The sequence below is a fragment of the Dromaius novaehollandiae genome, chromosome 4 (assembly GCF_036370855.1).
Source record: "Dromaius novaehollandiae isolate bDroNov1 chromosome 4, bDroNov1.hap1, whole genome shotgun sequence".
Taxonomy (NCBI): domain Eukaryota; kingdom Metazoa; phylum Chordata; class Aves; order Casuariiformes; family Dromaiidae; genus Dromaius; species Dromaius novaehollandiae.
The window spans coordinates 38,228,982-38,250,878 of record NC_088101.1 but is presented as its reverse complement, the minus strand read 5'-3'; the positions used below and the strand labels follow the sequence as shown (position 1 = coordinate 38,250,878).

At 43.9% G+C, this 21,897-nt stretch overlaps 1 protein-coding gene across 7 annotated transcripts in view; it reads left to right on the top strand.

Moving 5' to 3' along the window:
- Positions 1-625: 625 nt before the first annotated feature.
- NR3C2 (nuclear receptor subfamily 3 group C member 2) overlaps positions 626-21,897 on the top strand; it is a 229,481-nt gene continuing 208,209 nt past the window's right edge. Inside the window, exons 1-2 of one of the 7 annotated variants that reach the window (XM_064510794.1) lie at positions 626-699; positions 6,419-8,180. In XM_064510794.1, coding sequence (XP_064366864.1) covers positions 6,421-8,180 — 1,760 coding nt within the window. In that variant the 5' untranslated portion in view covers positions 626-699; positions 6,419-6,420. The other 6 variants (XM_064510791.1, XM_064510790.1, XM_064510789.1 and 3 more) reach the window with 6 other exon arrangements.

The following is a 21,897-nucleotide window of genomic DNA, read 5'->3' as shown; positions in this document are numbered from 1 at the left end:
GTGTAGGCACAGCGATATAGGATTTGCTTCCAATAATACAGCAAACTAATTGTGAAATTAAGCTATTGAATGCGCTGTTATCTCCAAGTCTGGCCTCACCAGCACTTTACACTTCCCTGTTTAACATTTACCAAGTTACCCACAAACTTCGACGGATGCAAACAACAGCTGATAAAAACCTGTCTCCGCCAAGGCCCCGGCCGCGCACAGGCGAAACGCCCCGCTTGCGGGCGGCCCCTCGAAGCACCTCACCGATGGCACCGACCGGACTGCAGCACGGCCAGCCCCTAACGCCTGGGGTTTATTGTTATTATTATTATCAAGGCGCTGAAATTAAACGCTTTCCAACGCGCCGAACTTGAAAACAACCGGCTCTAAAGGCTCTTGGCCACGAGCGAAGCATTGATGGAAACCCAGCGGCAGCGCTAGCGCCGGCTCCCCCGTGTGCGGCGCGGGGGCCCCGGTGCCGGGGGGGCTTTGGGGGGAAGTTGGGGCAGCGCCGCGGGGGAGCCTCGGCGCGGGGCGGGGGGGCGCCGGGCGCCGGGGACGCTCCGCCCGGGGAAGGGAGCGCGGAGATACTCCTCCCCCGCCGCCCGCCCGCCCCGCTCGCTCGCTCGCTCCCTCCCTCCCGCCGCCTCCTTCCCTTCCTCCGGCGGCTCCGCGAACCAGGAACCGCGGCCGGCGGCGGCGGCAGCCTCCGTGCGTGAGACTCCCCGCGGCGCCGCGCCGCGCCGGGCCGGGCCGGGCCGAACCGGGCCGCGCCGCCGGGAGCGGCCGGGCGGCGGGGGAGCAGGGCGGCGGGGGCGGCGCGGCCGCCGGGCGCTGCGAGGGGCTGGCCGGCACCGGGGGGAGGAAAAAAAAGTTTACACCCTCGCCGCTCTCTCCTCCCTCGGTGGCGCAGATGGGAGTTTTACCTGGAATGACATAAGTTTTTTTTTTTTTTTGGAGGGTGTCTCTCCCCCCTCGCCCCCCCCTTTTCCTTTACCCCCCCCAGCCGCCGGTGCTGGAGCCACCCCCCGCTCCGCTCCGGCGGCGGGCGAGGGTGTGACACGCGGGGAACACCCACCACCTAGGCGTCCATGGTGGGAGCTGTCAGCGGCAGCCGGGCCGAGCCGCGCCGCGCCGCGCCGAGGGCACCGCGCCGCCGCCAGCGCTGCCGCCGCCGCAGCCCCCCGCCGGGGACCCCGCCGCGAAAGCCCTGCCCCGGTGCCCGACGTCGAGCCTAGTATTTCCTCCGCATACTACTTTTTTTTTTTCTTTTTCCCCTTCCCTCCCTCCTCCTCTCCCCCCGTCCTCCCCGCGCCGGTGGCGGTGGGGCTCCCGGATGGTTTGCTGGCAGTAGCTGGGGGCCGAGCCTCCTCCAGCCGCTCCACCATGTCGTAGGGGAGGTGAGTGCAGCGCGGCGGGCGGGCGGGCGGGCCGGGGCGCGCAGGGGGGTCGCGGCCGGTCCCGTCCGCATCGGTGCAAACTCGGCGCAAGGGACGCGTCCGTCGCCGGCGGAGCCGCGGGCAAACTCGGCGGCGGGCGGCTGCTGCGCGCGTCGCGCCGCCGCCTCGGCCGCCGCCGCCGCCTCGGCCCGCGCCCGGCGGGGCTCGGAGCGCGGATCGATACTGGGCAGAATTATGGAAACGCGACGTTTGGGCACGTGACGCCCCAGCCCGGGGGTGCTGGTGCTGGTGCTGGTGCTGGTGCTGGTGCTGGTGCTGGCGCCGCCGCCGCCGCCGCCGTGCCCGCCCCGGGCGAGCGCCGCGCCGCTCCGCTCCGCTCCGCGCCGGCTGTGCGATGCGGCGGCGGGAGGTGCGCGCCCGGCCGCCGGGGGGGGGGGGGGAAGGACCCGGCGGCGGCGGCGGCCGAGGGGCTATTTGGGGAGCGGGCGGAAAGTTTGTGCTCGGCGCCCTTTTCTGTTTTTTCGCCTCCCCCCCCGCTTGGGAAAGGGGCATTTCTGAACTTGGGAGGCGCCGGTTCCCCCGCCGCCGCCGTCCCCGCGTCGCGGCCGTTGCGCTGCCCCCGCCGGCTCCCTGCCGACTCGGAGGGGAGGAAAGAGGCGTTGGGGCGGGGGGGGGGGGATCCCGCGGCCGCCCTGACGGATCCGCCAGTCGCAGTAAAATGAAATCAGCCCGGCAGAAAGCAGAGGACGAGTCCTTGAACCTTAGCGCGCCTCAGCCGCCTTTTCCTTTTTTTCTCTCTCTTTTTTTTTAAACCATCACCGCGTCGGTAACGCGCATATTCACGCTCCGCTTAAACGCGGAAATTCAGCGGGGCGGCAGAGCCGAGCCCCCCGCCGCGGGCACCGGGGGACACCGCGGCCCGGCCCCGCCGCCGGGTGACCCCCGCCGGCGGGGGAAGGGGGCGGCGGCGGCTGCCCGCCCCGCTCCCGGCAGCGCTGGGCCCCCCCGGCCGCCGAGGGGGGGGCGGCGCGGCGCGGGGGCTGCGCGGGCCGGGGCGGCCCCTGCGGCTTTAAGGAGATGCGTTTCCCAGCCTGTGTCGCAGCAACTTTGTATCAGTCATGTCGCCCGGCGGGTGAGTGACGGCGCGCCGCAGCCAATGGGCGGCCCGCCTGGCCGCGGCCGCGCGGCGCTCCGCGGCCCGCCCGCCAATCAGGGCGGGCGGCAGGCGGGACGTAAACTTGAACTTTATCTGGGCATGTGACATGTTTTTAAAAGGACTTGGCACCTTTTTCCCCCCCGTCCCCTCCTGGGCGCCGCTCCGTGTCAGCGGGCGGCGCGGCGCGCGCGGGCGGGCCGGGGGACCCCGCGCCGCCGCCCGGCCTCTCGAGGCGGGGGGGGCGCGGCGCGGCGCGGGGACGCGCCCCGCCGCAACAGGTACAGCGGGGCCGCGCGCGCGCGCCGCCCCCGGCCCGGCCCCGGCGGCGGGGGCTGGATGCGGGGCTGGAGCGGCGGTTGCGGGGCGAGGCGGGCCGGGCGCGGGGGCCGCGGTCCCCGAAACATCCCCCTCCCCCCGCCCCGCCGGCGACGGCGGCGCGGGGCGATAACTGAGGCTCTGCTAGTCAGCGTCCGGCAGCCGTGAGGGGGGGCGCGGCGCGGCGCCTGGGCGGAGGGGGCTGCGGCCGTTGCACCTGGCCGTTGCGGCCGTGGCCGGCGGCGGCTCGCGGAGGGCTTCGGCGGGCGGCGCGAGCCCGTCCTCGGCCGCGAGGTCCTGGCGTGCTGCGGTCGCGGCTGGTCCGTCGGTCATAAAACAAGCCTAGGGGAAAGATAAGCGAGGTGGGGGGGGGGAGGGGAAATACTGAAATTACAGATACGGAGGTATTTCTGAGTGCTCACGCGGCCGTCAGGCGTGTCGGGCAGAAGGCGAGACGTGTTTCCCGTTGCCGGGAATCCTTCTCGGGTTGACCCCAAATGGAGGCGCGCAGGTAGGAGAGCCGCGCGCTGGCTGCGTGTTCTCGTGAGTAATAATCCAGGTTTTTTGCCTCAGGGAAAGCAGAAGAGGAGACCGCAAGGGAGCGGAGCGGTGCCTTCTGCACGCTGTCTGTCGCGATGCTCCACGAAACGTGCGGCGACTGGAGAAACAAGCACGTGCCCCGCTTGCCTTGCCCTGAGGGGGGGCGAGGCGGCGTGCGGCCCCCAGCCGCGGCGCGGCGGGAGCAGCCCTGCGCCCAGGGGCCCCTCGGGTCCCCCGCTGGCGCTTTGCTCGGCGCGGCAGATGGGCAGGTGTCGGTCTGAAAGGCAGCTTCCCTCATCAGACTGCCGTGGCCGGGAGTGATGCTCCACTGACCTGGACAAGGAAAAAGAAAGAAATCGCGCTTGAAGATGAAACTTTGGTCTCCGGGGCTGTTTTATGCTGTCGAAGTGGCTCGCAGGCAAATGAGCGTTAAAGACGATTCGTTTACAGGCAGCAGGAATTAAGAAATGGGTGGTTACTTGAGCCATTGATGTAGATTTTTATAAACCTGGGTTTAGTTCAGGTTTTCCTGTTTCTAGGTGACCTTTTGGTTGCAGGGATACCAGGTACCATTTGATTTTTTTTTATTTGGCTGTTGCTGTGAAACTAGTTTCATGCCTGATTGATCGGAGACTTGGACTACAAAGGGCTGTGTTTGTTGATATGTTTGGGGGTGAAATATATAAGTCCCAAATGCCACTGTTCAAGTACTTCTTGCAGGGGCTGGGGAAACCGGTGTGCTCGTAATATAAGCTACCTTCTGCAAAACAGCAGATACAAGCAGTCTCAGTTCTGATACATAACATGTCTTCTGTTTTTGTTGTTCACGTATGTTTTAGCCTACGGTCAAATTCACTTACTGGAACTTAGTAGAAAGGCACGTCTGTGCAATATATGGAGTGTAGATACCGTGGATAAACATGCTCGTCAAGTCAAGTTCTAATGAGTTCTGCTTAAAGAAAAACAGAACAAAATCCTAATGTTCTCGGCAACCCATGAGATGATATTTGAGTTCTAGTATCTGCTGAAACACTTCTGTCACTTAGAAGCGACAGAAACTGACACTCCCAAGAAACCTTGGTGCTGCATTCTAATTAATTTATATTTGTCATTCTGAACCTAACTTTTGTCAGGCCACACAATAATCTCTCTTCTGATATATTTTTTTTTCTTTCTTTCTTTTTTATTAAATCATCCTTTCAAATACACTTACCTCTCTCTCACTGGAAGTGCAGGACCAGGTAACTTTTTTTTTTTCATTTGACCCAGATTTTTATTTGTTGAAATTTTAAAGCATGCTTACCTAATGATTATGCTTGACGTTCAAATTTTACTGTTGTGCAAAAGATTAGGCAAAGCCCATGCACCGGTTTAATGTTAGGCCTAAAACTGGAATAGTGGATCTACTGGTACTTTTCAGAGGGTTGAAATTCACTTTTGTCCTAATTTTAAGCCTTAACAAAGTTTCCTGGTTTTCAGAAGTGCTGGTCACTCACAGCTGCAATTGATTTCTTTAGGAATTAGCCTTGCTCAGCACTTAAATCAGGGGTAAGTGATTATCTGGGAGTGGCTTTATGTGAAAGTAGGCACTTCTGTCTGAAAATTTTAGGCTAGAGGAATGTGATTCGATACATACGATGATGTTCTAATAAAATTTGTGCTTTAAAGGAATGTAGGCATAGGGCCATAGTTCTTTCTAACTAAGTGCAAGAAGCATTCAAATCATTCATTTTAAGTTTGGGGGATTTTTTTCATTTTTTACAGTTTTGCTTAAAATAAAGCTTGTAAGTTGTGTTAAGTAAAGGGATTAAACACTAAATTGAATATTGAGCAATTAATATTATAAAAGGAAAAAATCTTTCTATAATAATGAGATTATAAGTATTATAAGCATTTACATTTGGGTTTCTACAGCTGTAATACTATGAGCTAATAATACTTCAAGCTAATTCAGTAAAATTATGTTTCATTAACTATATGCTATTTTCAAAATAATGAAAGCTAGGTCATGCATTTTGCTCCCTCCCTAGAGTGAGTGGCATGCTGGATAGAAGGGTTTTTTTTTTAGGGTCTTATTTAGAACAAGGTTTACTTTCCTTCATGTATATCTCTCACTGGCTGCCACAGAGGTTTGCAGAATTATGGATCCATTTGATGCCTCTGCATCCCCACCTGATTGCATTCCCCTTTTCCATGGCAGAAGCACTTGCCATTCAACTTTGGTACTGCTTCTTTCCCCACTCACCCCATCCTTCCGTGTCTCCTCAGGTGGCTGTACAGTAGGTTTGCATAACTGTGAAATGGCAAGTCAGAGCCTAGCCCTCTGGAACTGCTGCTTTCTTTTAAAGCATCTTTTATTGTACTGGGTCATTTAAAACAAAACAAAACAACCTTAGAACACCAGTCTGTATTACTTGCTTTGCAATATTTATAACATGATAATGCAAGTTCTTTGGAGGAGCAGAACTGACAGTGTGTGATTTCCATGGGTTTTGTGTCCTGTGTACCACCACCATGCCTACCTTTCAGTACCTCTCTGGTTTGCCTTGCTCCTTCCTGCCTAATACCTTTCTTTTTCCTTCCATGCCCCTTTGCAGCTGCCTGGATGAGGTGCAGCCTGTGGGGCCACTGGTGTTGGCCACAGGGCCAAGGCCAGTTCTGAGCGGCCAACAAGGGTGGGCAGTTTTTGTGCCAACATTGCAGAGCTGTTCCTTTGGGGGAGGGGGAGGGAGGGTAGGGGTAGACAGTAATTTGGATATTTTTTAACAGCTGACCAGTCTTCTCTGAGAACTTGTAGGACCGTCATATCCGTGAAACCTTTTCCGTGGATTTGGTTGAAATTGGACAAATGGTTCGGAAATAATTGATGGCATAGGGAAACAGGACTGGCAAGCAGCCAGACAGGGGGATAGACAGAGGGAGCGGATATGCCTTGTTTTCTTAGGAAATTTCCTAGTTTCCTAAGGAAATTGCACCTTGTCATTTATTAACTTTACTTTTTTGTATATGTCTTTGCTAGTTATGGAGACAAAAGGATACCGCAGCTACCCAGAAGGCTTAGATATGGAGAGACGGTGGGGTCAAGTTTCTCAGTCTGTGGAGTATTCTTCTTTAGGTGCTGGAGAGCAGACTGATGACAGTAACTATATGGAGATTGTAAACGTAAGCTGTGCTGCCGGCGCTTTTCCAAACAGCAGTGCTCAAGGAAACAACAAAGAAAAACCTGAACTACTCACTTGCCTGCAGCAAGACAGCAATCCGCCTGGTATTTTGCCCTCTGACATCAAAACTGAAACAGAGTCGAAGGAACTCTCAGCAACTGTAGCTGAATCTATGGGTTTATATATGGATTCAATACGAGATGCTGATTATCCCTATGATCAGCAAAATCAAGGGAGTCCGGGAAAGATGTATCAGAATGTGGAGCAGCTGGTGAAGCTCTACAAAGAGAATGGCCATTGTTCTTCTCCCCTCCACAGCGCCAGCAGGCCCTTGAGGTCTTTGATGTCGGACTCTGGAAGTGCTATGAACGGTGGTGCCATGCACACGATTGTCAAAAGCCCTATAATGTGTCAAGAAAAAAGTCCTTCAGGCTGTAGTCCTCAAAACATGACTTCCTCAGTGTGTAGTCCTGCTGGAATTAACTCTGTGTCCTCAACTACTGCTAACTTTGGGAATTTTGCAGTGCACAGCCCAATTGGCCAGGGAACTCCCTTGTCCTGCTCGCCTAACATTGAAAACCGGGGATCCATGTTGCACAGTCCTGCACATGTTAGCAATGTAGGGTCTCCACTTTCTAGTCCTATAAGTAGCATGAAATCACCAATTTCTAGTCCTCCCAGTCATTGCAGTGTGAAATCTCCTGTCTCAAGTCCTAATAATATCACTATGAGATCTTCTGTGTCCAGTCCTGCAAATATGAACTCAAGAAGCTCTATTGCCAGCCCTTCCAATGCCAATAATAGGTCCACTCGTTCTAGTCCAGCTGTTAGCACTGTGGGATCTTCTATCTGTAGCCCTGTAAACAATTCTCTAGGATTTCCTACTTCTGGCACACCTGCTGGACCTAGCAGAAGCCAAGACACTGTTCCTAGTCCAGAAACAAAAGAGAAAGGTGCTCAAGAAATCACGTTTCCTAAAATGGAGGAAATGGAGAATGCCATCTCAAACAACAGTCAGATGAACCTTGTTCAGTTTATAAAACCTGAACCAGATGGTTCCTTTGGTAGTGCATGTATTGGAGAAAACAGTAAAATAAATTCTGATTCCCCATTTTCAGTACCAGTTAAGCAAGAATCAGCTAAACATCCCTGTTCTGGTGCCTCTTTTAAAGGGAATCAAACAGTAAATCCTTTTCCATTTACAGATGGCTCATATTTTTCTTTTATGGATGACAAAGACTACTATTCTCTTTCTGGGATTTTAGGACCACCTGTTTCTTCATTTGATGGAAATTGCGAAGGTAGTGGTTTTCCAAATCCAGGCCTGCCTGTGGGAATTAAACAGGAGCCTGACGACGGCAGCTATTATCAAGAAAACAGTATACCATCCTCTGCCATTGTTGGTGTAAATTCAGGTGGACAGTCATTTCACTACAGGATTGGTGCCCAAGGCACGATATCCTTGTCGCGGCCTGTTGCTAGAGAGCAGACATTTCAGCACTTGAGCTCATTTCCTCCAGTCAGTACACTTGTGGAGACGTGGAAATCTCATTCGGAGTTGGCATCCAGAAGAAATGATGGGTATCCAGTTCTAGAATACATTCCAGAAAATGTGTCAAGGTGAGCAAACAAATTAATTTTTTCATATAACATTAGCAAGGAGTGAATTAAAATGGGGGCTGGCATGGTATTTCTCAAGCTGATGCATAGCTCTTTATATTTGCGTTTCAGTTCTTGTCATTAGAGTTGTTGGTTTCTTCCTTGCTATATTTTATTCTGGTTTTAATAAAAACAAAGTGCTCGCTTTAATATTTAAAAGAACCTATTATAGTCTATTGTTATTAGATTTGATAGTGTAGCTTTAGTATGTTTATGAGTTCTTACTACTATAAATGTTGTTTTTTCCATAATGAGAGCTTAGTAAAATTGCTCTTGTGTGTCCAATAATGGATATTCTTTCTTAGCTGGTGCTTGAATGTGTTGTACCTCAGATGAAATGTTGAGATGAGTATAAGAAAATGATAATGTCAGAAATCTATTTTTGTAAGGATCCATGGTTAAAAGTTTGCACCAGGCTTTAACTGGTTAAGTTTAAAAACTAAACCTCACAAGCCCGTGGCAACATTATTTCTGTATTTTAACTGTAGGAACATTTGGTTTGTATATATAGAAAAATGCCTCCAGAAGGAGGAAGGCTGTTAAAACTTGACGCATTTGAAAGGGATAAATGGATAATCTGATCTCCTCACTTTTGGTGGAAGAGAACCGTGCAAGTGTTATTTGAATTTGTATTTCTTGTCCAATTCATGGAAATGCGTACTTCTTCAACAAATAGGTGTTCATGTATTTTATATAAGACACTTACTTTCATAAACTATCTAGTTTCGTAATCGATATTAAAAATTATTAAATGTATCTGACAACATGACTGAGTTACAATACTTACATAACCTCTTCCTGTGTCAAACTGACTCACCAAGATTTTTTTATTAAAGCTCAGTGAAGTGGCCGATAACAGAATTTGCGTTTACTTTTTCCAAGTCTTCTGTTCTCATCAAAAGATTTGTTCTCATCAGAAGATACATACATGACTGTTCTCAGTGAATGCAACTTCTACCTTATTCTTGGAGTGGGAGGAGGAGGGTGTGTGTCTGAACAAAATAGGTGCTTCCATATTTGTACGGTTCAAAAGATTTCCGAAAAAATAATACTGCATTAAAAAGCATACAGTGAAGCAATGGTGCTTTTGGGGGTGGAAAATAGTCTATCTGGAGTTCATAGGAGAAAAAAAGACTTAAATATTTCCATTTGGTTTTCAGACGGATAGAGGAAACATGGAAACATGACCAATATCTCTGCATTCCCCTTACCGTTTTCTAGGCCGTGTTTCAGTTTTGATTGGGCTATTTCAAATACGGTCTATGAAAAATGCACTTTAGAAGTATGTCTTTCTGAACTCGAAATGCCCGTATCCCACCTTCATGCTAAACTTGCCGTATAGCTCGATGCTACATGCCAAGCCATGTTTGCCTTAAAAATACTTCCTGGACTGAGGAAAATGAAGTTGTTATTTCTTTTTACTGTTTTACTTGATGAAATTTTCATAAATTGGGTTATTTATATAGTGGAAAAAGCTCACCAAAAGACTGAGGAAGTGTCTGAGGATGAAGAACCAATATTTTACTGACTTCATGTTTTGAGTGCTGTTACTTGTGCAAGTAGCTGCTGCCCTCCGTGAGAGCTCTTGCATGAGTCGGTACTGCTCACACCGAGTTGAGGTTGTCATCTGTTACAGGGACAGGCATGGTAAATGGGAAATATTGGTAGGAGCATGGTTATTAATACATACTTTTTAATGACAGTTTCTTATAAGGCTTTTGAAACAGTATCATCTGACCTGATACTAGTTCATGGTAGCTCTTTTCGTCTGTTTGCCTCTAAACCAATAAATGGATAATCGGTGTCATATGACTTGGTATAATTATACTTTTCCATCTTTGTTTTTTAAGCTCGTGTATTTTAAGTATGGAGGTGAGTGTAGCTCTTACTTTGTGTGATCCAAATATTGGAATTTTTAGTGCTGAGAGCTATTGCTCCACATGTGTGGAATCTAGTTTAGGTGATGGAGATCTGCAAGGTTACAACACTTCAGACATCCTGATCTGTATTTCACATTGGGGCATGTGTCATCATTTCAAGTCTCTAACTCAGCCCTGTTATTTAAATAAACATTGCTGTTAATTTGCTTGGTCATGGCTTTGTGCTAACAGGTGCAGCTGGAGACCTGTGCTAAGCCCTTACAAATTTTAAAGTAAGTTTTTGTAGAAGTTGCTTTAGCGTTGCAGATTTGAAAGGAAAGTAAACTTTCAGATGCATTTAAGTAAGAGTGAGAAATGGCTTGTAGAATTATATAGAGGATATCATTTGATTTGCATAGTATTTGCTGCTATGTATGGTTTTCATAGAAATAATCCCAATCAAAAAGTGATTGTTTGCACCAAAGAAATAAATCACTCTTTGAGGAGAGCAGACACCTCTTCAGAAATTTCTCTACTGATGAGGCAAGTCATAAAGACTTAACATAGGATGTCACACATGCAGAAGCTCATTCTTGCTAATGAGTCTCAAATTCAACTTTGTCTTTATTCGTATGTCACATTCCAGCTGAAACACAGAGGAAAGTCTACATTAGTTTGTTCATTTCATGTTCCAAGGTGTTGTGATAAGCCAAGCGTAGTTCAAAGCCACATCAGACTCAGCATCCCAAAGTGAGTTTCAACCATTCCATGTCAACAGGGTGTTGGGATTAAAAAGTCTTCCTTCATATCATCAGAGCGTCAGGATTGCACCTCTGAACACTTTGCATCCAAGCCAAATCGTCCTTTGTTCAATTGCTTTTTTCCTGACGTAAGTCAATCATATCCGGAGTTGGATGTTTTGCGGACTTTTAAAGTATGTGATTAGCCCTTCAAAATCTGCGAGAGAAAGTTAGGATATTTTAAATCTTCTGTTCCATATATTGCATATATCTTGTTTTGGCAGCATTGTTTTCTGAAACTGGATGTTATACCTTATTTAATCTGCTTCTAGTTTACAGTTTATATGGTGAAAAGGATTGGGTGCTGCCAGGAATGAAGATGTTTCATCTCGAGAATTAATCATGAGAATATTGCTGTGAAGAATTAATTTTTTTTCCTACGAGTGTCCATTTTTATTAAATTGGGCCTTTCATGAGTTATGCTTGCTGATAGTTTCTCATAAACTAATTACAGGTATCTAAAAGGCCTTGCTACCCTGCTGACTGGGCCTAGTACCCACTGTCAGCTAGAACATTTTCTTTTTCTCCTTCCGTTATTTTTATTTGACTTATACCGTTGTGTTTCTTTTTAAGATAGTTGGTGATAACTTTTTATTATTTATAATGGTGCAGCTTACAGTGTTTAAGAACCAGGGCCTCTTAAGCAAAAACACATTCCCTTACTCCCTTTTAAATTTTTCTAATGCTAACGTGCATGCAGAGCATGTCTTTTTCTTTGAAGGATTTTACATGTTTTATTTTTAATAGGATTAATCATAGCTGTGTGTTTGTGTGTATAGGTGTCTTCCCCCCCCCCCCCCCCCATGGATGGCATTTCTAAGGAATAGTGGTTTATAAACTAACTAATAGCAAAGTGCGCCTAAAAAAAAGGTATGTGTGATTGTGTGTTGTCACTGACAGACATCACATTAAGGTGATTGCTCATCTGAATCAGGGTGCAATCCTAGGACTCATGATCATGCCAATTATGTAATTTTCAAAATGGCCTAGGAAAATGTCATGGTTGCTTGAAACAACAGTAAAAATTGAGGAGGATGACCTTTCTGCTGCATTAGCTCTTACCTAAAGCTTTTTTGCAAATATGCCTTTTCCCTCTAATTTCCATATCAACTCATGTATGTACACACACTCACTTTCCTCAGCAGTTGTGGTGGGAACAGAGGGCTGATATTCCTACTGTTGTTTCTTCATAGTCGTTGCAATTTGCTGGTATTGAAATTTGGTGTACTAGACCAATAATAAGTCTCCTTCTGCATGACATGGAAGCAGACCTGCAGTCAAGCTCCGTTGCTGGAGAAGGTGGGCCAGCTGGCAGATCACTTTGCCCTGCTGTGGAGTGGCCCGAAGTGCAGCTTTCCCACTATCGATGCTTTCTGCAGGCTTAGGGGCAATGTTCATGCACACACATGCGTGTGTAAAGCAGGATGTGAGTGGGTAAGCCTGGAAAAAGTAAATAGGGTCTTTGTTCATGTTGCCTTTCTGAAGGTGCTGTGCTGAGGTGAGGAGGAAAATACATATCCCCCAAACCTTCTCTTTCTCAGAAAGTCTGTGCCTTCAGGGTTGCACTCAAAGAAGGGGAGCACCTCTGAGAAAAGGTGCATCCGCTTCCCAGGGAGGCCTGGGAAGAAGACCTATGTGCAGAGGTTTCCCTGTTTGCGGAGGTGTTTCGGGGAGAGAATGCAGGCCACTGCAAATGCAGAGAGTTGCTCGCTCAGACAGGTGACAGACAAAAATGGAATAGATTTTTATTTTCTAATGGTTCAGGAAGAGTTCAGTTCAATACCTTTTCAAATTTTGCATTTTTAGGTCCTTTTTTTCGCTGATGGTTGTAGGGAATGTTGTGCCTTTTGCTGAGCAGGCAGATATTTTTCTTTTTTTCTCCATTGTTTTTAATATTAAAAATCATTTTTTTTCCTGGATTTGAATAAAAAATAAATAAAATTACCCCCAAGCCCATTTATTCCAGGTGGAACTTAACTGTATGTCTTAGATTCTAGAAGAGTAAAAGGATCTAACTGCATGCTTAAATGTAAGCATGTGATTAAGTGTTGGTTTTGAGCATGGGTAGCCTTAAATGAATTTAAGGTATAAAGTTATACAGGTTCCTAAATAGTTATTTCTGCTTGCTAGCCTGTTTGTGGAGGTGAGGCATGAAGTATTTTTGTTTTAGCAAAGAATCTCTGGTGTAATGCAGTGTGCAGTAAAGTCACAAAATCATGACATGCGTTGTTATTTTAAAAAAATTACTATTTTAACATCAATTATATGTAATTATTTAACAATATTGTTGCGATTGTTACAATTCAGACCAGGAGATTGTCCTCAAAAATGTTGTTTCGTGGTATTTTAGAGTCTAACTTAAATGTATTAAAGTTAGTTGAAAGGCTGTCATTAACTTCTTAAGATTTACGGTCAAATCTTTGAGCGAACACATTGATAGTATTTTTAGGGGCTTCTTATACCTGTCTATTCATGAGTCATTCATATGGATCAGGACACTTGCTTTTGCTGTGCAGTCCAGCACCTGCAGACAGAACTCAGTAGTGTGTTTCAGCTCCCGAGGATGCAGGGTCAGCAACATAAACTGTACTTGTAGCAGTGCAGAGGAAAGAAAAAAAGACTTCATTTTCGTGGAACCTTCCCTGATTTGAATGGGCGATTCCTGTTAAAATCTGATTTCAGGTTATTGCAAGCATTTTTGTAAATAAACTTTATGTTAAATATTATCTAGAATAGTCACCTATCAGATTCGTACCTGCCAGAGAGATAAAGGTCTGGTAAATATTATTTTTAGAATTTATGATTGACCTTGACCTCTGTTTGTTTACTGATGGACTTTATGGGAAAAATACCAAACTGTTAAAATATTCTACATGCTTGACAGAATTGTTCTCTCCCTTGCCCTTTAGCTTCCCGCAAGTTTACCATGCAGTTTTTTTCACCGATAATTCTGTCATTTTGCAGGCCAGAGCTTTAAATCTGTACTTTTTTTGATTTGAAAATAATACTTATTTTTGTAGTTTTATGTATAATTTCATTAGTTTCTGACATTTGATAGACGTCCCTGTTTTATTGAAATTATAAATATGTATATCTTTATCTCTCGTTGAAAAGGTTACAACTCTGTATTAATATGCCAGGCCAGAAGGTCTAAATGTTTTCCTTAGTATGTCAATGTGTATTTGGTAGCCTTGTACTTTCTACAACCTTGTTTATAATTATTTTGTTGAGGTTGCTGTTCTTTGTTTTATAGGTTTTATGTAGGTATTCAAGATAATGCGTCTTTCAAAAATGTGACTCCTACTGGTGCCATATTTTTCCTTAAAAGTATATGCATAAATCTGCTTCTGTTATATGGTAGGGAAAAATCCACGTTGCTGGAAGATGTGTTCCATAAACGAGTGGATCTCTGACATCTTTGGAAATACGAGGCTCATTATAAAATCTGTATGCTATTATTAAGGGATTGTTTCTTTCTTTGTATGTGGAGATAAGTAATGTTGTATATTACTGAAACTTCTAAACCAATATGTACTACTAAATTTTGTGAGACTTGGCTGTTGGAAATCAGTTTGCTATACTTAATTCTGATAATAGTTAATAATACTTTCTTAGCTTTTATATTTTGCTGATATAGAATTTCACTCTGATACCTTCTTTTGACTGTTTTCTGGAAAAGGCGAAGATAGTACCAATTTGTGAGCAGATTTTAAAATATGTAAGCAGAAGAAATTTTGATTATCAATATTCTGCTGAAAATATAGATTAGTCCATTTTAATGAGGACTGGAAGACATTGATATCTGAAGTATGTCCTGTATAAGAATGTTCTTCTATATTATGGGATATATATTGCAATTATGCAGGTAAGCGTACATACAGATTTTTGCAGTGATATTGATAATCTTGCAGTACTCTTACTGTCTGCAGAGGGAGTAAATTGTTAAGTTCTGATTCAATAAACTGTCCTTATTCAGCAAGCACTTAGCATTAATGGAACCTAAACACGCTCTGAAGTGCTCTGCCCGGTTGAATCTGATCTCTGTATATGCATTGGTGCTTTGTCAAACTGAGGCTTGACTAGAGATTGCTGTTGGGTGTCATCTGTGGTTTAACAATATGGTGGCGAAATACGCTGTTGGGCAATGCCCAGGAGTCTTGTCTGGTCTGACTCTGTCCTTGCCATTTTTTTGGATGTACAGTATGTGCATGTGCGAGAGCCAGATCAGTTTCCTGATCCAGTTTAGTTGGAAGCTCTAAAAACTGGCATGTCAGTGCAATTTGGTGGGCAGTGTGATTCAACATAGGCATGAGAGCAAACTGAAAGGATGGAAAGGGCTATCAAATGTGAGCACGCATTGATACTGAAGAAAATATATTATAAATCTATTATCTCAGTATTTGTATTTTAAGGGTATGCTTTTAAAAGTCAGGGTTTGGGGGTGTTTTTTGTTTTATTTTATTGTAGACGTATATAAGTACTTTGTCTTTGAAAACAGTTGTAGAAGCTGGATTTAACAGTGGGCTGATGACAGTCAAAGTTCCTTGGAGAAAACAGTGGAGTACTGTGATTCCAGGTTTAAGCACTCAGAGGTCAAAAATACCACAGTTTAGGATGGATATAGAACAGTAATTTTTTCTCTGGCTTGTACAATATAGTTGTATAAGGGCGATAAAAATGGTCTGACAGTGAAGCTAAAAAGGACGTATGAAAGCCAGGTATTAAACATATTTAAGTTTAGTTATTTTATCAGTTTTTCTCATGCAGCTGGTTGCTGCAGAGTGCCTGGTGCTCAGCGTGTGAATTAATTTAACTACAGTCTTCTCCAAGAGAGATCTGTAGAGAAAAAGTGAGGAGTATTTCCATTGCATGTCCAAGGCACTCATTGCAGCACTGTTCTTGGACATGTTTGAATGCACCCCAAATAGACCATTGCAGGATTTGACTATTCGCTGTCACAGTCATGCAAAATGCAGTGGAAGGTTGCCATTTACTGGATCCTTGCTAAAGCCCTGTCCTTGCCTTTCCTGCCCGAGCCACATTGGTTCTGCTGCTGGAGGAGGCACGCTGACCTTGGAGGAAGGGCTATTTTTTGACTTAAGTTACAGGAGTCAGGAAGTCCCTATTTATCCATGCCAGGAGTTCCCAACTTAGTTTGCTCCAGTGCCACTACTGGCGAGAGCAGTGGGAATAGCTCCTGGCTTTGTGCCATGCTGTGCACATGGTTAGGAGGAGACACTCTGAGGAACGTTCCCTTAACACTTTGAAGCAGGATGTGTGCCTTTGGTAATACACATGCTTTTGTCTAGGAAACGCTGAGTTTTTTACAAAACGTAAGAGTTAATTTACTTTTGGAATGAAGTTTTCAGGTAAGCTGGCTCTTCAAATAGCAGTTTTCCTTTTTTTTTTTTCTTTTTTTCTTTTTTTCTTTTTTTTCTTTTTTCCCCTTTCTCCCAACTAAGGTTTACTAATGTGACTTACAAATATTTAACAATGTGTTTTCTGAAAGGATGTGATCTGGATAGTTGTCTTTTTCTGCTTTATTGAAATAGATGTTGCAGGATTTAAAGTGTTATTGATGATTCTGAGCGCTTAAAAAATATGTAACTTTGGTTCTGTCTGTTCTGTAGGTGAACAAGTATTTTTGCACAACATTGTTTGTTTATTGAGTTGTACTGTAGCAGAGGTTCCCAGACTGTAGGTACAGAGAAGAGAATAGCTTACAGTTGAGTTTTATTTCTTTATTTTAAACTGTGAATTAAGCTCCTGCAGTTACATTAGAATGTGTTGTTAGCTGCTCACTAAATTAAGTCTCTATAAATCTGCAATCTATAAACAGCAGTGTTTCTATAAAGAGAAAAAAATGTGATAGCTTGAATTTCATATTTGGAGGTGGAGTAGCTTAGATTTAATATTTAAAGGTATTTCTTAAAAAAAAAAAAAAAAAAGGCAAATTTCCATTCAGCTGGAACATTTGAATAGAACTATATCCAGTATTTGCAGATAATATGTAAAATCACTTATAAGAGTGTGTATGATCTCCTAAGATGCATGGATATGCTGCTGATTGTGGTTAGTGATAATTAATAATAGATCAAAGAGTTACAGCCCTGAGGATAAAGAGCAAATTTCAAACTAATTACTGAATGTTTCTGACACTTTCTTATTTCACTAGTTTACATTCTCTCTTCTAAACAATACTTTTTACTTACATCTGGAAGGGTAATAATTTTTGAATGGACTTTCAAACTCAAATTTGAGATGGACACATTCGTCTTTTCTATTCTACGTATCTTTCAGTGTCTGTTTTTAGAGGCGTTATCCCAGGTTTTTAAAAGTGATGGTTTTATAAATCTTTTCCCAAGCAATTAGCTTTCTGAAAAGAAACAGCTAAAAATTCTGTCATTTTTAACATGTGTTTTCTGATTCTTTTGGAGTTAGGGGAAAATCTTGTGTGTGTGTGCGTGTGCACACATGATTGACTGCTTCAGGTTCAAATTCAATCTTAAGTCCACAAACTAAACATGTATGTTAAAGGTTTATTTTGGACAGTGCAGTCTCTCAGTGGTCTTAAAATTTTTAATCACAAGTCGGAATCGGGAAGTAAATAGTTACATTTGTCCAGACTAGGATTTTGGCTCTCCTAGTTGCCAAACAAGTGGGTCTTTCTAGCATTTTTGCTAATGGTCTTTTGAATACCATATTGTGCTAATATGATACTGCAATCATGTGGAACCTGTAATTACAATACTTTTTCATTTCTCTTGATCACCACCTCTCTTTCTGCTGCTTATTTGTGAGGGGTCTGAATGGCAGGTGCACTGAAACTGCATTGTCTAAATTCTGCCTAGCTCAATGTTGCATGTAGCTGTTGTAACTGCAGCATATGCTTGCATGCATATAGCAATAGTCTGTGTTGAATTGCATGTCTGTTGCCTGTGAATAAATTTTGAAGCTAGACTAGCAGTAATCTTGTTGTATAACTAACTAATTAAATAACACACTGAATAACTAGGTGTTCTTAGATCTGTGGTAGGAAAAAAATTACAAATAAAAATCCCTCTATTTGTGTCTGGAATTTTAGAATCTTTTCCTTTGCCTTTCTTTTGTAGAATGAAGGGAGATTTGCTTCTTTATTTTTTTTAAAGGTGTTTGAAACTCCTAAGTAAAGATTCCAGTGCTGGATTCAGAGTCCCTGAAATTGATTTGAGCAGTTCACTAGGCAAAGCAGCGGTCTGTTCAGTAGTTTTTAAATCATGCTTTGCATCTCGATGGCAGATTCAGGCCATAAAGGAAGAGGGGCAGCAGCTAAGTTTAACCAGTATCTGAATAGACTGAAATGCCCATTGTCTCCAAAGTGTGCTCTCCCGAGTTGGGTGCACGCGCGTAAAGGCCAGAGCACTTGCGTAAGTCAGACGTGTCCACCTACCTGTATGAATACATCACCCTGGTGTGTCCTTATGGAGAGCTGTGCTCTCTGAGCCCTTTGGAAACTTTGTTTCACAATCTGAAAGTCCCAGTTTACTCTGGCAACGTCTTGCCTTGAAAAATCAATCCTGGTTTGTGTGTTTAGCTCTTTATTAATACTGTTACAAGTAAGAGCATGAGGAGGGGGCTGTTTTATAGTTAGCCATATTCCCTATTCAGGAACAGCCTCTTTGTCTGACTGAACTGAAGCTGGAGGTAAGACCAGGCCTCCCAGATAAGTTTTGTGTCACTGCCACTGAACTGGGAGCAGGAAAGGTACCACTTTTGGAAGCGCACAATAAGGTTGGTGCATCAAGATGGTATTCTTTATTTTTCCTCGGGAGACTTGAGTTCAGATATGAGCTAGTCCAAAAGGTTGGAGATGTCAGCTGTAGCATTGCTGAAGGCTTGTTTCTAGAAGCCTGTCATGCACTTCAGCATTTCTGAAGACTGGTGTACCAGGGACCTTGCAAATTAAGGTGGGTGGGAAATTTGCGCTGTTTTCAGGAAAGCTATATGAGTTGTCAGTTTCATTATTCTAAGCTAAATTAAATTTATGTTAGAGAGTACAGTATGTTAGAGCAGTTAGCTGTTCCTCTCATGTTAGGTTCAGATCTACTTTCCAAGATCTAATTTTGTTAATTTCTAAAAATTGTTTGGATAAATTTACAACAACAACAAAGTGTTGATTCTGGGATCTGTGAACTTTCAGAAAAACTGTCTCATTTGAAGACAGTGGGTGTAGTCTTATGTTTACATGTCTAAGGATCAAGGTCTAATTTTGCTATTTTAATAGAAAATAAACACGTCATCTGTTCTGGCCCATTGGCTAAATGATGCATGCTTCTGGATCGTTGCAATTGTCACTTACTGTAACTGCCAAGAAGTGGTGTCCTGGAGTTGAGCAGAATCCTTTTTTATGTGTGTGTACACATATGGACGTCATGGCAGTAAATTTGCCCCCTTTTTTAATGCACGAGTGTGTCCCGGGGACAGGAGTGCTGCGCAGTGGGGTCCTCTGCAGCTCTCCAGGCTCCCTGAGTCCAGTAGGGAGAGGATCCCTGCACTAGCACCGCCAGGGCTGGTGGGCGCTTTGTGGCAGCAGCAGAGATCTCATCCCCCCTGTTTCCTAGGGACTGCCCCTCAGTTGATAGCCCCTTTACTCAGTTATAGGGTGGAGAAGCATTTGCACTTCTATTTTTCTCCAATGTGTTTGTTTATTTTTTAGCACTCGGGCTTTCTTAAGTTAATAATTAAAAACAAATATTGGCCAATAAACATTCCTTAAGGATTATAAAAAGTTACTAAACATGACTGGCTTGTCAAAATTCTGCACTGAACCTTTATTGTACACAGACTTGCTGTAAAATACATTAACGAAAACAGCATTTCTTCAGGATTAGCTTTATAAACTCTGTATAGCTTTACCATACTATTCCTTCAGATACACTGGCATAATTGAATAGTTTAAATCAATTCAGTTAGAATTTTTAAATCCTTATTTTAATTTAAATTTGTGTAAACTAGCTGGAAGATGAACAAAGTGGGGGTTAGATGTGTCAGTTTCTATTCAGTGTATGGAAGTAAATATTGGAAATGATCCAGAACTTTATGACTACTGCCAACTAATGACATAAGATAATGTTGCAATGAAACAATGTATTTGATTTGCACTTGTTTCTCAACTAACCTTTCTGTTTCTTGAGATTGTTTGGAATTATGTTTTGAAGATTCGACAGTAAAAAGTAGATTAGGCATTGAAAATTTTGACTGATTAAATATGTGGTAATGACAATTACAAACTGCACACACATAATGAAATAAAGTAAGGACTATTACTCATTTCATATTAAACTTTAAACCCATTTGATGGATGAAGCTAGAGGGAAGGAAGAGCATTTTGGATGGACATGTTATTTTAAAAAGGAAGAAAAATCAGAGGAGCTGATCTATATAAAGATATAAAGTGAAAAGAGTGAGTTACTAAAAAAAACTATTTTTCTGCAACCAGAACTGCAGCTGTTGTATGTCTGGAAGTTGTCCTGTGTTTCTTTCCTATCATAAATAAGAGTTAACTGTGTGCAGAAGGCCACTAACATGCTTGGTAGGTCTACATTAGCATTTTTATTTGGTTCAGAAATGTGCTTTTGAAGTGAATCTTCCAGCTTCCCCCATTTTCTGTGCTGTGGTTCACATCATGGGGCAGCCGTGGAGTGAAAAAACAGATACTTTTTAGATGGCAATAAATGAAAAATGTACTGTGGAGTCGCATAAGGCGCTACAACCCCTAATGGCATTCAGTCCATGGGAGCCTGCTAGAGCTTGCCTGAAGCATAACCCTTGAAATGCATACAATGGGGCTGGTGGATTCTCAGCACCAACCATTACTCTCTAGTTCTTTTATTGCACCACACCGCCTGCTAATGTAGACACTGCCTGTGTGTTTATTGCAGGTTTTTACTGGTTAACTCAAGCATCTGTAACTGAAAAAAAGATTCTGAGCTATAGGCAAAGGAAATTATTCCAGAGAAACATAGGAGACTCTATTTTTAACAGATGTATTTGTGTTTGTAAGCTGTGTCCAGAATGACCAGAGAATGAATCCAGAAATCTTAAAAAACTACTCAAGTCTTGGAAGTAGGAAATGAAACTGAAGTGACAAATAAGCTGTATCCTGTTTTTTCATTAGTGAATTTCACTTCTTTTGAACTAGTTGAAAGAGCTAGATATCGTTTGCAGATATTTTCACGTTTACTGTAATACTAATTTGTAAAAGAAAGCAGGATTGTGGGTTTTTTATTATAGTCAGCTTAATTAAATATTTCCAAGTAGCTGTAATGCCTGCAAACTCAGAATTGTCTTGCTTTGGAAAAAAACAACCTACTTCGTAGATCAATACATTTTTCTAGAGCAAACATATTGATTTGTACCTAATTATATATTGCAGATGTCCAATAAATTCATTTTAATATGAGGTTAACTGTGTCAGGTGATGTATTAGCGGCTTGTAAATAACTTATAGCCATTAAGTCTGTCTATAAGCTCTTATACCATTTGATTCTAATGTAATAGTTGATTGGTTGAAGTTTTTATAAATTGGAAAAATAGACCCAGGGAAAGAGAGTTATAAATCCATCTTACTTCCTAATGAATCAGTATCATAATTCCAAGATCCAAGTGAGTTTTGAGCTCTGTTACTAGGTTCTTAAGAGTGTCTCTTTCTTCCCCTCCCCCCCCACTTATTTCCATATCCTCTGTGCTCTGAGAAACAAGACAATTTATGCTACAGTTCTACCATTGTTCCACAACTTATCTTTACTAGACCTATATTAGCCCTGTCTATGATCTCAAGACACTGCAGGTTATACTTGCTTCAACATAAACACCTGATACTGTGCTTATTAGTTCAGTAAGATTTTCCTTTAATAGCAAAGTGCACAAAGCCAGCTCTGGTGTGGTAGAGAAGCTGGGTCCTCCATCTGCCAAGTGACTGAAGCTGGCATGCTTTGTGAGACAAGGAGACAGCAGCCCAGCTGGGTTTTTGTGTGATAG